We start from the raw sequence: 16,452 nt of genomic DNA, 5'->3' as shown, positions 1-16,452 counted from the left end.
ATCAATAGACTCATATAGAGCTCAAGATTTTAGGCAGTCATCTCTCACTGCTTGACGGCTTGATGATAGAATTTATTGATTTAGATTGCGGAAAACAGTCTTATAAAGTGGAAAGCAACATTATAAATAAGACACAGCTGTATACCCACTGAGAGATCTTGACAGTAAATGGTACATTTCAGAGGTATAAGCACATGAATCGGAATTGTACAATCCCAAAATGGTATTTCATCAGAAATTGGATGGGACGGGTTGTGTTGCGTACATTACGCGTATCTGCTGACGTATGAGCGTGTTCGTGACTCACACGTACACCTTTAGTAGGCTAATTTGCTCTCTACCAATCGTGTCGAGAGACATAAGTTGTTCTTTGAATTTTAACCGCTGGAGGACAAATCAAGGAGTAGGTTGGTTAGAAGTCTCGTAGCGGACAACGCCCACAGATGTGTCACTGTGACCCCAAAGTTACTATTTTGGGCCGATAAAGAATACACATTGCGCACGGTGGGCTTTGCGTCAGGCAGCGCGCTCTCTCACTCTGCGCATTTCTGGACAGGTTCAGTCGTGCTCGCGGAAACGGCACATCAAGTGCCTCAACGAGAAAACACATAGGAGCCTTTAGATTCATGCTCCAAGGTTCATATCACTCCTTGAGATCTATATGAGCCACATTTGCATCTTATCCTATCTCTTCGACATCCAATAAGGTAGGTGGTCTGCGCCTTATTACCTGCTGTTGTAAAACGATTGATTTCACACTGAGAGCGTTTTGGTTGTAGATTTGAATATTGATTGGTTTTATCTAAAGATCCTTGATCTTTAAAGGAATTATGTATGCTGTGTTTATACTGTTTCCTTTTCCTTTACCAGTCACTCACGATTAAAGGTGCACGATATTATGATAACTTATTTTGTATTCTAATAATCATGCATAGGGAATTTTATCACTCTAAATACAGCTCGTGTTGGTAATTCGCAACAGTTATAAAAGGTGAATTGCCGATTATTTGCGGGTTGTCTCGTTTAATCTGATGCGCGTCAGTTTTAGGGCACCAGTGACACACATGTTTGACCTTGAGGAAGCTGCACGACGCGTGGTACCCTTAACATGCGTGACGATTAAGATCCGTTGTGTCCACGTGCTTGTGTTTTTAAACTAACGTGAACATACTGCTCATATTGATTAGTGTTTTTGAAAGTAAGTAAATGTGAGAGGGTGAATTGTATCATTATCCATGATTGCAGTCATACGCATCTTCAGATGAAACTGACGCCTGAACTGCCGATTGGTTACTAGCCTAAACGTGACAAAGATGCATATGATTTAATTACATTACATTTAATTACAGCCTATAAAATGAATTAACTATGTTGAAGTAACATGAAAAATAAACAAAAAACTGGAATTTTTCATCAAGAAATGCTATAAACCTTAATATTTTCATTACTGGAAGAATCAAGGTGTCTTCGTTAAACATAGCTTGAAATGTCAAGGCTTAGGCTCACAACCCCTTGTAAAATCCCTTGTATTTGAATTATTTAACTATGTGTCCTTTGTAAAATGGAACTATTGAGGGCATTTAAATCGTTTTTTTTTTTTTTTAATTCCTTGCGGTTTTAGCTCTTTTGCAGTATTATTTATGTTGGTTGGTAGCAAATTTCGTGTTATGTCACCATTAGGATGATCTGTGTCCCCTTTGGTCATGTTGGACCCTGTTTACTAAAATTTTATTTTGCCATGTGTATGTGAAAACCTTTATTTAATGATTGACCTAGAATTGGTTAGAATCTTCTTTATTTGAGCTGTTATTGTATGATCTTAATTTGAGTAAATTCAACAAACATTATTAAGAAGAAACAACAATATTTAAATAGCAAATCTGAGTTAAATCTACTTGCATCTAGTTACCATAACTTAAATGGTTATGTTCATTCTATATAAACACCAAGTTAAGTTGACTTAATTACACAAGTTTTGGAGACACCATTACTCAATTCAATTGAGTAAATTCAACTTATCAGGGTTTTCAGTGGCTGACATGACATGCCTTGTGGTGTACTATTGTATGGTGGACTGTAGTCCATCTAAAATGAATGGAATTTTCATTTTAAGTTTTAAGTTTTTTAGGAAAAAAATTCTCAACATTTGTTCACATTTATTTTAATCTATGCAGCATTTATGGCCTCATATTAATCGATAGATGGTATGCAACATTTTTACTTTACAAATTAATTTGTCACACCACATGATCGTTTTAAGGCAGAAATTTGATTTAAAAAAATGCTAAGAAAAAAGTAGGCCACAAAGAAATGGTTACCCATTAAAGGACTATAAGAAACACATTCCATTATACTTTCATGTAAATATCACCTAAAATAAAATCTAAAATCATGATGTTGATAAACACAAAGTCCAATGCGTCAACTCCCCAAATACAGGTCTTTATAACCTCTGCCTTCAATTTTCTTCCTGAGCAAAAACAGGTAATTACAATTGCTTTATGAGATTCTTGGATAGACATTGGAGATAGAAATATGAATTTCCTCAGAATTCCCATCTGCAGTCACAACAAGCTGATACACCATGTATCAAAGCAGTCTGGGATTTTTCCCCCTTTTTTAACATGATATATTGCTTGCTTAATATTAAATCAACTTCTTGTATATATTTCAAGAATTTTACAAAATTTGATTCACTGATGGATGTGTCTCTTCTTAAATTGGCTTTTGCTTCAGGAGATATGGGCTGTCACTCACTGTGCTCATATAGAGAGCATCCAGGTTTACAGAAGCAGAGATGTGAGAATTTCATCCAGCTCCATTGCCTAGCAACCGGTTCAGATTAAATACATGCATTTCCCATTATAATTTGTTGTTGAATCAACAGGATATTTAGCTTTCGAGACAGTTATTGCTAGGAGAAGCCATAAGTAGGCTCTGATCAGCACCACATTTTGTTTTCTTGGGGAAAATGGTGAAGCATGTAATCATTAGCTGGGAGTCTTAGATTTGTGGGTGTTTGTAGTTCTGGTTGCTCACAATTCCTCACCATCAGCTGACTAAGCCTGTTAATTTTGATTGATTAGCATCCATTTTTTTCAATACATAGCAAAATGAGACCGACTAAGAACCCAGAGCAGCACTCTTTAGATCAGTTTGCTCCCCACTGAAATATAATCCCTTCCAATAATGACGACATAGATGTGACTGGCCTGCTGCCTGCACAGGCTGTTTTGCACATGAACACTCTGCAAAATTTCAGAGTGGGTGCAAAAGTTCAAAGCCAGTGTGTGATTGTTCTTTGATGGTCTGTCATCATGAAATCCTTGACCATGTAACAAAAGCAATGCACATGTTAGCAATTTCATATAGACCATTTCAAGGATGCAAACAACAACAAAGGAATTAGAATGCTACTGGCAATGGAGCACTTCCGGGATCATTACTGGATCCTTTGAATGAGGCTCTGAGTTAACATATTTAAAAAAAAAAACATCAATAGTTCACCTGAAGCGACTTATCCAGACATGTTGTTGATACTGAGCGTCTACACGATAGAGGCAAAGAAACTGTGTCGTAATTTAGATGCTCACAATTATTTTCTAAGCGGAGTGTTCAGAAATATTTAATCGCTCCTATAATCAATGAAACTGTGGACATGGTAAGGATTTCTTTTTTGAGTTTGAGTTGAGAAAAAAGTATTTGCTAAATGTAATAGTAAATGATGTGCGCAAATTCATTCAATATAGTGAGAGTGATCTATAGTCACTTTTAGAGCTCTAACTCTCAAACGTACAATTATTTGGAATACATTTTGTTCACCTACCAGAGATAAGATGTGTGCTACAGTTGTTATTACTGCATGCATCCAGCTGGCTCGCTTCATTGGAGCATTTAATTTGTCCGTATATGGTTGTTTTTCTAAGATCTAATCATTTTAATTTCCGGTAGTTCAAGGCATCCAGGGAGCATTCAGCCACCAAACATCATGGTCCACATTTTAATAATAATATTTTATGACAATCGTGTTAACATTAGTAGCGTTAATCATGCTAAAATCTCTGTTGTTTTGATTATGACAACTAGTAGGAAATGTTCATGGAACGAAGACGTCACTTCTTTACACACACGAATAGTCTTTGAAATGTTCAATAGTGAAAAAGTCTGGTTTTAAAAGTTCTTCCCATATGGTCTTCCATGCTGATTTAAGGCATTCTGGTATGCGGTGTGTAGGTTGTCTTGGTCGGTGGGTGGACTCACCTAGCAACACAGCAACATCCTATTGTATTTGAGATAAGCTGTATAGATTTTTTTTCAGTACCTAAGGCTGCTTTTTATTATCAAAGATAAACAGGTGGGAAGAGCAAAGATGATGCCATTGTCTTTACATTCTCTAGTCTTTCAGGTGATAAAAATCTCATCTTATTCATCACCTCTTCCAGATTTATTATAAAAAGTGTTTTAATAGTTTGTAGGGCACTAAAGTGGCTTCCTTTTTTTTTTGCAGGTAGTATTTTGCACATATAGAGCTGTTTAGGTTGTAGTTCAAGAAATTTCCTTTGGGTTTCTTATAACTGCAGTTGTAGATTTATGTGTAAAATAAGGCCTGTGGTTAAAATGACTTAAAGAGATTTTTATGTTTTGTTCTAGAACATGAATAGCGCATGTTAATTTTGAAGCAGCTCTGTTTTTTTTTAAATGCATGTTGCTATCACGTGCATTTTTAAAAGACACATAAGCTTAAAAATCCACAACTGAGGTGGGAAATTATTATTTTGTCACATGTAACAGAAATAGTCATGAATTGGGATGTATATTATGGCCTCCATGGTGATAATTTCATCTCTGTGCTTTTTTTTACCAGAGTACAAACCTATATTCTCCACACCTGTCTCCCTCAAGCCAAAGGGGCAACTATTGTCCTCTATTCTGCCCTGTTCTTCTATCACACCTTTAATTGTCGGGATCACCACGACACGGCAGAACCATGCCCAAGAGCAGTAAAGTGACTCAGCGCGAGCACAGTAATGAGCATGTCACAGAGTCTGTGGCCGACCTCCTGGCACTGGAGGCTCCCATGGACTACAAGAGCAGCCAGATGAGCATGAACATGGCAGGAGGCGGCGCACCACCCATAGGCAAGCCAGACATCTCCCCCGACCTCGAAGACGGTCGCCCTGCCTGGAACAGTAAGCTGCAGTACATTCTGGCCCAGGTGGGCTTCTCGGTGGGCCTGGGCAACGTGTGGCGTTTCCCTTACCTTTGCCAGAAGAACGGAGGAGGTGAGTAACTGGCTGGACATCTGGTGTCTAGAGTTGTTTAAAGAAATAGTTTACCCAAGAATGAAAATTCTGTCATAATTTACTCTCTGTCCCTGAATATGTTAGTAATTAGAAGTTATATTATGACACCCAAGCCACATTTCATCTTTTTAAAGATTTAAAGTGAGGCACTATCCTCTGCCTTTGTATTGAAAAGAAAGTCTGTTGTGTTCATTAAAACATCTGCTTTTGTGTTCCACAAAGGAAGTCATACAGGTTTGGAATAACATGGGTGAGTAAGTTATGACGGAATTTTTACTATTGCAATATAATTGTCTTGCAAAGTTAATCACTGCTTGTGTTCATTAGTAGCATTTGTAACCATTTGAGAGTCAACTTATTCCATTTTCACTGTTATTTATTACTCTATTTATAGAGATGCTGTAAAAAATGTTGGGGTCAGTTGAGTGCCTTGAGCTCTGTGGTCCCTCTATATTTATTGAGCTGATGGTATCAGTGTTATATAGGGCAGCAGATGTTATGAGCTGTTTATAAAAAGGAAAGTCAAGGCCTGGCCTTGATTTATGATTTCACATTGTCTGATAATTTAAGTTACGCTTCTTGGCTGTTTGGACTATTCTTCATGTGCCCTTAATCTGAAATGTACTGTGCTGTATCACTGTCTCTGGTCAGGGTGTTTTGTCAGTATTGTAACATACTGTTAATATCTTTTAGAATTATTTTAGGTTAAAAATAAAAAATTGTCCCAGATTGTTTTTGTTAGAACAATGTCTCACTAGCACATGGCTCAAGTACATCTCATTTTAATTTTCAATTGTTTTAGTGGACATTAACACTGATTAGTTTGTGTCTTTGCAAATTCATACTTTTAATTTACTTAATTTCATTTTATATTTTTTACTCAAATATTAAACAAGCCTAGGTTTTTTTTATCATGGAAAAAAAATCTATGCATTATTGAAGCAAGCTTCTAAAAATGATATGTGGACATTAATGTTTTCTGAAAGTAAACCTAACACATTAATTAGATTGTCATATCTTGTCCCCGCTTGTCTAGCAACAATGCACGTATCCCAGAGGGCCTTGTTTCCGTTATGCACCCTCACTTTCTCCATCTTCTCTCTTCCATCTGTCTGTACTTTCTCTTTCCTCATGTCTCCTCTCCTCTGTGCAAGACCTGCTATTTCCTTTTCATTAGTCACATGCATTAATAAACCTCAGATAAAAAGCCTTTACAAAGCAACATCAAACACAAAAGAAATTTTGCAATCAATCCGATAACAAGCAGTCCTTCGTCACAACCCGTATCTATGCAAAGGCCGAGGGAGGGCTGTGCTGTGATCCTGCCTGGCTCTAATTATACTTATAAACTCTCAAGAGGATGGATTTGTGGTCATTCGTCAGTACTTTGAGCTCCTTGTCTATAGAAGCAGTTATTTCCGTATTGTTCTCTGACTGGCAAATAGGAAGATGAGTGTGTAGCTGCTCTGCTCAGACCAAACTCTTCATCACCATGGAGCTTGCTTGACGTAAAGGGTCAGCAGCACCATGGCTTTTATTGTGTTGTTCAAGGCTTCTGTTCGTTCATTCATGCCAACTAAATCTCATGCTGTCATTGGACTGTTGCTGAAAATATCTGCCGCTGACATTTAGTGTTAAAAATTTAGGAGAAACTAGACATGACTCTCACACAATATATGAAAATAATGTAGTTTTCTTTCACATACTCTATATATGATAATTGTTTTTTAATCCAATTTGTTTCACATAGGTTAGAAGCATTACAATTCAACACTGTGACCAAAACTATCCCTAATTACAACCTGTAATGAAGATGCTTTTGATTGATGGGTACATCATTTTTTAACCTAGCCCTTTTTTTACTGTTAAACATATATTTAACAAATTATTTTGAATGCCATACTATCTGATTTTACATAACAACATGGGATATTAATAACTGAGTGAAACAAATCTATTATAAATGTTAGAATTTATTATAAAATTATTACAAAAAAAAAAATATACCCAAATTATTTTAAGCTGTTATCAAAAAAAGAAACAAAAAAGAAAGCAGTGATCAAGAAACATTTCAGTTGCAAATATAAATTATAAGTCCATTCAGCTGCAGTACTCTTGCAATATTTTCACCTGAATTAATATATTTTTTTTACATTCCCTTTGTCACGATGCAGGAGGAGACAGACAATGGGTTGGATCCAAATGCAGTGTACTTTATTGTAAATCAAAGTGAGACAAAACAAACAGGAACAAAGGAAATGACCACGATGGGTAAAACGACACTAAAACCTGGAAACACGGAAAACATGAAAGGTAGAACAGGCAGGATAAACATCAGGGGGAGCACGGAGACAGGCATCCACAAACATCAAAGACCGACAGGGGAATGGTGAAACAAACCGGGTTAAATACACAAACACAATGACGACTAAACGAGACACAGGTGAGACCAATGAAGAGTGCAGGCAGTGAGAGAGGCTAGGAATTGTGGGAATTGTAGTTTTATACACAGACAGTGAAACACGGGGCGGACAACAAGGAAAACGTGACATGGAATTTGACGTGCTGAGTGAAACAGAAAACACGGACAGGACCACAAGGAATGTGACAGGTGAAACGGAGAACATAGGCCACAACACAGGAATGTGACATAGCCCCCCGTCAAAAGGACCGGATTCCAGACGGTCCTAAGAAACAACAGAATAGGAAAAATAAACAGAGGTTAAAGGAGAGGGGGGCTGGACAAGGGTGAAAACAGACAGACCAGAGGGGCACAAGGGACACAAAGACAGACTAAGGAGGCACAAAGGAACACAGAGACAGACTAAGGAGGCACAAAGGAACACAGAGACAGACCAAGGAGGCACAAGGGACACAGAGATAGACCAAGGAGGCACAAGGGACACGGAGACAGACCAAGGGGGCACAAGGGGCAATTAGGCAGTCCACGGTGGCACAAGGGCAAGAGGGCAGTCCAAGGGGCAGGGACAGATCCAGGAGGCCTGGGAGGTGGCCACAGGACAGGGACAGGTCTAGGAGGCCTGGGAGGCCTCGACAGGACAGGTCAGGCCCAGGAGCCACAGGACAGGGACAGGTCTAGAGGCCGGGAGGGCCTGGGAGGCAGGCCTCGAAGGCAGCTAGACGGGACAGGTCCAGGAGGCGGCCTCAAGACAGGGGCAGGTCTAGGAGGCCTGGGAGGCTCTGGAGTCCCTGGGGGCAGAGCTGTAGGAGGCTCGGGAGGCGGTGCCGTAGGAGGCTCAGGAGGCAGAGCCCTAGAAGGCTCTGGAGTCTCTGGGAGTAGAGCTGTAGGAGGCGGAGCCGAGGAAGGCCTAGGAGGCGGAGCCGAGGGAGGCTCGGGAGGCTCTGGAGTCTTGGGGTGCAGAGCTGTAGGAGGCTCGGAGGCGGAGCCGTAGGAGGCTTGGGAGGCGGAGCTCTAGAAGGTTCTGGAGTCTCTGGGAGAAGAGCCATAGGAGGCTCTGGAGACGGAGCCATAGGAGGCTCGGGGAGTAGAGCCCTAGGAGGCTCGGGAGGCGGAGCCGTGGAAGGCTCAGGAGGCTCTGGAGGCAGAGCCGTAGGAGGCGGAGCCGAGGAAGGCCTAGGAGGCGGAGCCGAGGGAGGCTCGGGAGGCTCTGGAGTCTCAGGGTGCAGAGCTGTAGGAGGCTCGGGAGGCGGAGCCGTAGGAGGCTCGGGAGGCGGAGCTCTAGAAGGTTCTGGAGTCTCTGGGAGCAGAGCCATAGGAGGCTCTGGAGACGGAGCCATAGGAGGCTCGGGGAGTAGAGCCATAGGAGGCGGAGCCGAGGAAGGCCTAGAGGGCAGAGCCGAGGGAGGCTCTGGAGTCTCTTGGGGCAGAGCTGTAGGAGGCTTGGGAGGCGGAGCTCTAGAAGGTTCTGGAGTCTCTGGGAGCAGAGCCATAGGAGGCTCTGGAGACGGAGCCATAGGAGGCTCGGGGAGTAGAGCCGTAGGAGGCAGAGCCGAGGAAGGCCTAGGAGGCGGAGCCGAGGGAGGCTCTGGAGTCTCTTGGGGCAGAGCTGTAGGAGGCTCGGGAGGCGGAGCTCTAGAAGGTTCTGGAGTCTCTGGGAGCAGAGCCATAGGAGGCTCTGGAGGCGGAGCCGTAGGGCTCTTCTCCCCGAGCCTCCTAGGAGGCTCGGGAGGCGGAGCCGTGGAAGGCTCAGGAGGCTCTTGAGGCAGAGCCGTAGGAGGCTCGAGGGGCGGAGCCCTGGAAGACTTGAGAGACTTGAGGGGTGGAGCCTGGGGAGGCTCGAGAGACTTGAGGGGCGGAGCCCTAGAAAGCTCGAGAGGCTTGAGAGGCGGAGCCCTGGAAGGCTGGAGAGGCTTGAGGGGCGGAGCCTTGGGAGGCTCGAGAGGAGCCCTGGGAGGCTCGAGAGACTTGAGAGGCGGAGCTCTGGGAGGTTCGGGAGGAGGAGCCCTGGAAGATTCGAGAGGCTGGAGAGGTGGAGCCCTGGGAGGCTCGGGAAGCTCGAGAGGCGGAGCCCTGGACGGCTCGAGAGACTTGGGAGACGGAGACCTGGGAGGCTCGAGAGACTTGGGAGACGGAGCCCTGGGAGGCTCGGGGGAAGGAGCCCTGGAAGACTCGAGAGACTGAGCTCTGGAAAGCTCGGGAGGCGGAGCTCTGGAAAGCCCGGAGGGCGGAGCTCTGGAAAGCCCGGAGGGCGGAGCTCTGGAAAGCCCGGAGGGCGGAGCTCTGGAAAGCTCGGGAGGCTCGGAAGGCGGAGCTCTGGAAAGCTCGGGTACTGGCACTGGCTCTTGGACAGACACGGCTACTGGCGCTGGCTCTTGGACGGTCACGGCTACTGGCGCTGGCTCTTGGACGGTCACGGCTACTGGCGCTGGCTCTTGGACGGTCACGGCTACTGGCGCTGGCTCTTGGACGGTCACGGCTACTGGCGCTGGCTCTTGGACGGTCGAGGCTACAGGCGCTGGCTCTTGGACGGTCGAGGCTACAGGCGCTGGCTCAGGGACGGTCGAGGCTACAGGCGCTGGCTCAGGGACGGTCGAGGCTACAGGCGCTGGCTCAGGGACGGTCGAGGCTACAGGCGCTGGCTCGCTGACGTCGGAGGCTACAGGCACTGGCTCGCTGACGTCGGAGGCTACAGGTGCTGGCTCGCTGACGTCGGGGGCTACTGGCGCTGGCTCGCTGACATCGGGGGCTAACGGTTCGCTGGCCGGGGCAGGCGTGGGCTCTGGCTCGCTGGCCGGGGCAGGCGTGGGCTCTGGCTCGCTGGCCGGGCAGGCGTGGGCTCTGGCTCGCTGGCCGGGCAGGCGGGCTCTGGCTCGAAAACCGGATCTTGAGGGGTGGTTCGCCGGGCGCGAAGTTTCTTTAGGACGAGACTCACGCACTTCCTCCACGCGTGGTCTCCGGTTCTGGCGCTTCCCACCACTGGGCTGATGGTAACCCGATCCAGTAGATGGTCTTCAGGGAAGCGCCGTCGAACCCGAGTAGATGGCGACCGTGGAGAAGAGACGTGAGTACCGCAAACGGTCAGATCAGCCTGGGCCAGTTCGGTGAAAACCGCTGCTGGATCCATTATTGGGTCGGTCTTTTGTCACGATGCAGGAGGAGGCAGACAATGGGTTGGATCCAAATGCAGTGTACTTTATTGTAAATCAAAGTAAGACAAAACAAACAGGAACAAAGGAAATGACCACGATGGGTAAAACGACACTAAAACCTGGAAACACGGAAAACATGAAAGGTAGAACAGGCAGGATAAACATCAGGGGAAGCACGGAGACAGGCATCCACAAACATCAAAGACCAACAGGGGAATGGTGAAACAAACCGGGATAAATACACAAACACAATGACGACTAAACGAGACACAGGTGAGACCAATGAAGAGTGCAGGCAGTGAGAGAGGCCAGGAATTGTGGGAATTGTAGTTTTATACACAGACAGTGAAACACGGGGCGGACAACAAGGAAAACGTGACATGGAATTTGACGTGCTGAGTGAAACAGAAAACACGGACCGGACCACAAGGAATGTGACATGGAATGTGACAGGTGAAACGGAGAACATAGGCCAGACAACACAGGAACGTGACACCCTTTGGTTGACATTGTTTCTATCCCTGTATTTAACATCTTTAAAATATTTGTCTTCTACTGAAAAGATGTTGAATAGAAAATTTCTTTAAAATCCTGAGAGATGTTGGGAATACTCTGTAATTGAGGGAATGTTAGTGTTAATTGTGTGGGTAGCTGGAGTTCTTGAACTAATGCAGATATTATTTAAATATATTTCTTAAAGACATACATATTAATTGTGACTTATTTATCATGCTGTGCTATCTGCAAAACAATGTCTCACCATATGATATAATATCACACCATATTATGTTTCAAACAATTAGGTCAAACTGTGACCCATTTGAAATAATATAGCATCCTTGTAGCATATCTTCCTGCATATTGGAACAATTATTGTAATGTCACAATTACAGAAAAACAGTAGTTATGCAAATGGAAATGTTTGAATTTAAAAACTGTCACCAAAATATTGACCAAGATTGGCAAAAAATTGCCATGGCACAAAATCCATACAAGGCAAATCTGGGCTGTTGACCTTCCAAGATGTCCTTTAGAGCTGTTATCTATTTTTTCTGATAGATCAAGGTTGTTCAAGTACTTTCCTGTTCAAAATGTATACAATACAGAATGTCATACCACCACAGATTATTCATCTCTTGGACAAAATGTGTGCAACTACAGTTTATAAGCCATGAACATTTTAATTGGATTTTCTTTTTTGCTATATTGTACTTAAAATATCACGTTTTTGAATTTGTGAAATATGAGAATAGCATATCCCAGTCACTGCATGTGAATTAAATTCTAAATAGAAATCTTTTTGCGTTGATTGAAATTCCTATATACTTCACTAATGTATCATTTGAATAACAATATTAAGATATTTTAAGATAATTTTCCACATTTGATCTATATACACTGTACAGCTTGGAGGCAATAATCTAAATGAAAAACAAGTGAGGTCTCTTTGTGCAGTAACGTGGTTGATCTTGGGCTATTGATTGGTCATTAAAAAACTACTGTAAGGAGGATAATACTCTGTGTTTACAAGTGTTGCTGTCCCTTCTACAGGTGCCTACCTTGTTCCATACTTCATCCTGCTTATCCTTATTGGCATTCCACTCTTCTTCTTGGAACTGGCAGTTGGCCAGAGGATCCGTCGAGGAAGCATTGGAGTGTGGAATTATGTTTGTCCACGACTCGGTGGGATTGGAGTGTCCAGCCTGATGGTGAGTGAATAACATTCTGGTTGGAGTCGTGGACTGAAACCTTGGTAAAAACAGAGGAACAACTGTGGAATCACTCAAAGGCTGTTTTCTTCTTGATTGATCTAAAGTTACTCATTGTGTGGGCCCATCTGTATAAAATAATACAATTACAGTGTTTACAGGCTCAGTTGGCATGAGTAGCCACCAGTTGTTTGTTTAAAAATAATTTGTCAGACAATTTGATAGTTATGGCCCAAACTAATGCCATTGGTTGAACCAATGTTGCGGTGTCAGGCTGGCCGAAGATGTTCAAACAGAGCCACAGTGTTTACATTCTTCACTGTAAAGTGGGTAAGGAGGAAGTATTTTAACATCAAAATGATACAATTCAGCTTTAAGTTTTAGAAATGATGGTGGAACCGAATGAGCTGTATGGCCAAGGCTAAATTGAATCATTATTCATGGCTTGCAAACTCTAGACATCAAAATTGTCAATGTCTGGTGCATGTCAGCTCAGACTGGATGATTGATGGAGTTTTGATACTTTGAACTACTCCTATAGTTCAGATGCTGATACATTATTGAGAAAAGGGTCACAACACAATGAGGAGCCAGTCATTATTATTAGTTGTGATGCCCCTTACCATTTTCTCACTTTCTATATAAAGGGACGAATAAAACCATTCAGTTTTGATGAGTCATTGGCCTTAAAGTGTTATTCACCAGATATTCTGTGCCGAGTCATCAATTACCCGAAGCTGTTCTTATATCAGCTTAAAATGTGCACAGTCATACAGCCCATTACATGGGTTTCGATCTGAGAATACCAGCCTAGCTGAGTATTATAGATATATTTATTTTCAATTCCAGCTGCACCTGAACTTTTACGTTTAATTTCCCTGGTATAAGCAGCTGGAAATCAGACATACTTAAGCAAGTCAACAAGAATATAAGGGCTTTTAAGAGATGATGGTTGAATACCAGCGGCAGGCCGTGCGTTTAATATCTAGGCCTTCAGTTTGATTCATGCCATTATGAAAAATGTTTCACAGTGAATAAGACACCCTATGACTATGGGCATCATACATTATTTCGCAGCTAACTAGTCAATGGAAAGGAGGAGGCGAGAACCGGCTTGGCAATATAAATAATATTTTAATGAATAACTTAAACCAAAAGACAAACACACACATCACGGACATGTCCGTAAACTATCTCTCTCTCGTTGCACCACCTTCTGCCATCGGCCTTTATCCCTCTCGGAGGCTTAATTAGCCTGATAAGGGACCAGGTGTGTATAATCACGACCCGGCCCTGCCCTCCGCCCTGCCACACTAGTAATAACAATTTACATTTTAAAAACATGTCCACGCACGAAAGCCAGAACTTGAAACAACACTTAATGCTCAAGCAAGCATAATTTTGATTGCAGTATGATTGTTTCGTGAAATTAATACATTTCGTTTCATCAGGGTACACGGTTATGCTGCATTCCATTCAAGATGGATGTGGGATATTCCTACTTGATATCTCCGGCCATAAATGCATTCCATTCCCCGATATTCTGAACTGGAACGCTCCCGTTAGCTTAGCAGGGGATTGACTCTCAAAAGAGATGTCTCCTAGCAACCCAACTGATTACAATGCTGCAGCACTAGCATTTGTGCTTCAGGTGTTCAATTATCAAAAGAGATTAACAAATGTCTGCAGAAACTGGTGTATAAAACATTATAAACAAGCTTTAATATCATGTAATGTGGAAACAAACTCATTTATTGATATTACATAATAAAGTGAATGTTTATCACTTACTTTGTATCTCTCCCTGAGTGTCGACATGTTTGTGTGACATCATGCCCCTGCATCTCGGCAAAATCGGAGTTGAGAATTTCTGCATGAGGCTACAAGTTGTAATTCTGACTTGGATGCATTCCATTGCACTTTTCCTAGTAGGAAGTTGTAAAATCCGACTTTCCGAGTTGAATGGAACGCAGCACTACTTTTCATAACTTGATCCAACACTGAATGCTCCAGCAGCCTAATTTACACTTAGAAAACTCCTGATGTTGCTATAACAATGCAAAAACACTTACCAGTTTACTTGAGGTGAAAATCAGTCCTCCTTTCCCATTGAATAAATAAAGCAATCAAACGGTCATGCAGAACATCTAGTGTTTTTAAATCCATAAGGATCTCTTTCTCAATGGTGATGACAGCCGACTCATCAGACAGCTTGATCTTTCGCTCTTGAATTACGTACATCACTTAAAGCATGATGGCGTCACTCAAGGCCAGCTAGAAGGCCTCGACTGGGACATATCCTAAAGATCACACCCACCAAGAATGAATAAATCAATCTGATTGGCTGATAAATATGACAATCTGACTTTAGATGCCTATTCACTTGCACTGTTGAGAGATTCTGAAGAAATTCTGAAGGCCTGAGGGAGTGGAGCTCAGACTCACACGCTGCTTCAGTTAACGAGCTCGGCTTTGGGAAAAAGCGATTTGTGAAACAGTTGGGGGGTATTTGAACTCTGGTCAAGCATCAAGCCCTTCACCCAGGACAGCAAGCCACACACGTTTACACTATCCTCTAAGCAGGATTACATTAACTTGCGAACTACTGAACTGGCATGGACACATGGTCTCCCAGCATGAGTTGAGAATGTTCCAAAGAGCTTCTTGTGTGCTTCAGTAGAAGCAAGAATATCTGACCTTTTGTAACATGGTCAATGTCACTTCATTTTGTCATAACTTGTACTTGCATCCCAATAGTCTGATGTAACTGGAAATTTATGACTAAGTGCAGCACAAAGTGTTTATGCTCTTTTTGTGCAAGTTATCAGTGTTCTAATCCGCTATCCTGTTTCTGGTCTCCATCCTTAACATTTCTTTAATACTACTTTATTATCTAAATAAAAATAAAGGTTGGTTTCCTTGCAGTGATTTCACAGTTAAGGTCGGGGAGTTCAGATAAGGATCCAGGTGTGTTGATCACACACGTCCCCTTCCTGGTAAAGGGGGTGATGTTTTTTTCTTGTGTTTCAGCATTAGTTGCCACTAGATACTATCTCTCCTTTTGCTAAAGTCTTGGCAGACTAACCTTTACGAAAACTAACCATGGTTTTATTATAGCAATCTTGTAGTTTAGAATGTTCATGTCGACGCAGCGTATACTACCTCAAGCTGTTGCATCAAGCCATGTCAGCACCCGGTGTAGACAGGATGTTAGACTTTTGTACCACACTGTATATATTACAAATAGTCTGCATGAGACTCATAAATTCAAAGGCAGCAATTCTGGTTAGTGATGGGAAGTCCGATTAATTTCTGCGAACCTGTTCTTTCGGATGATAATTTCAGTGAACCAGTTAAAAAAAACAATTCAGCAGTGCTTTTACATCATTGTGGAATGACTTCACTAGTACATAATTCTATCATCCCGGTGTCATGATATTCACGCTGAAACATTCAAATAAAGACATATATGAATGCATATTTTTGATTAATACCTTTTTGTAATGACGTATCCCAAGAACTTGGGTTTTGATCTATGTGTGGTTTATTAGGAAAGGTGCAAAACGTAAACAGACAGGCAGGGTAAATCTCCAGCAATAGAACAGACAGATGAGAGACCTGATCATAAACGGGCAAGGTTCAGGGCAGGTAGCAAACAATCAAAGGATAATCCAGGTGAACATGACGTAATCAAAAGGCGGGCAGCAGAGAATGAAACGGTGGGTAAACAGGCCGAAGTCAAAAACAGGCAGGAATATCAATTGTATAACCACTCAGAAATGTTAGCAATGTCAAAACAAGACTTCACATTGACTCTAGTTCGAGCTGTGCTTATATAGTCCTTGAAATTGGGAATAAGTGTGAGTGTA

The 16,452-nt window shown here is 42.6% G+C and overlaps 1 protein-coding gene across 1 annotated transcript in view; it reads left to right on the top strand.

The window, feature by feature from the left end:
* The first annotated feature begins 554 nt into the window (after positions 1-554).
* LOC127631086 (sodium-dependent neutral amino acid transporter SLC6A17-like) overlaps positions 555-16,452 on the top strand; it is a 34,876-nt gene continuing 18,978 nt past the window's right edge. Inside the window, exons 1-3 of the mRNA XM_052109061.1 lie at positions 555-707; positions 4,865-5,282; positions 12,426-12,583. Coding sequence (XP_051965021.1) covers positions 4,988-5,282; positions 12,426-12,583 — 453 coding nt within the window. The 5' untranslated portion in view covers positions 555-707; positions 4,865-4,987. The remainder of the gene's footprint in view (positions 708-4,864; positions 5,283-12,425; positions 12,584-16,452) is intronic.

The sequence above is a fragment of the Xyrauchen texanus genome, chromosome 37, assembly GCF_025860055.1.
Source record: "Xyrauchen texanus isolate HMW12.3.18 chromosome 37, RBS_HiC_50CHRs, whole genome shotgun sequence".
Classification (NCBI taxonomy): Eukaryota; Metazoa; Chordata; class Actinopteri; order Cypriniformes; family Catostomidae; genus Xyrauchen; species Xyrauchen texanus.
This window is presented reverse-complemented; position numbering and strand designations above follow the sequence as displayed.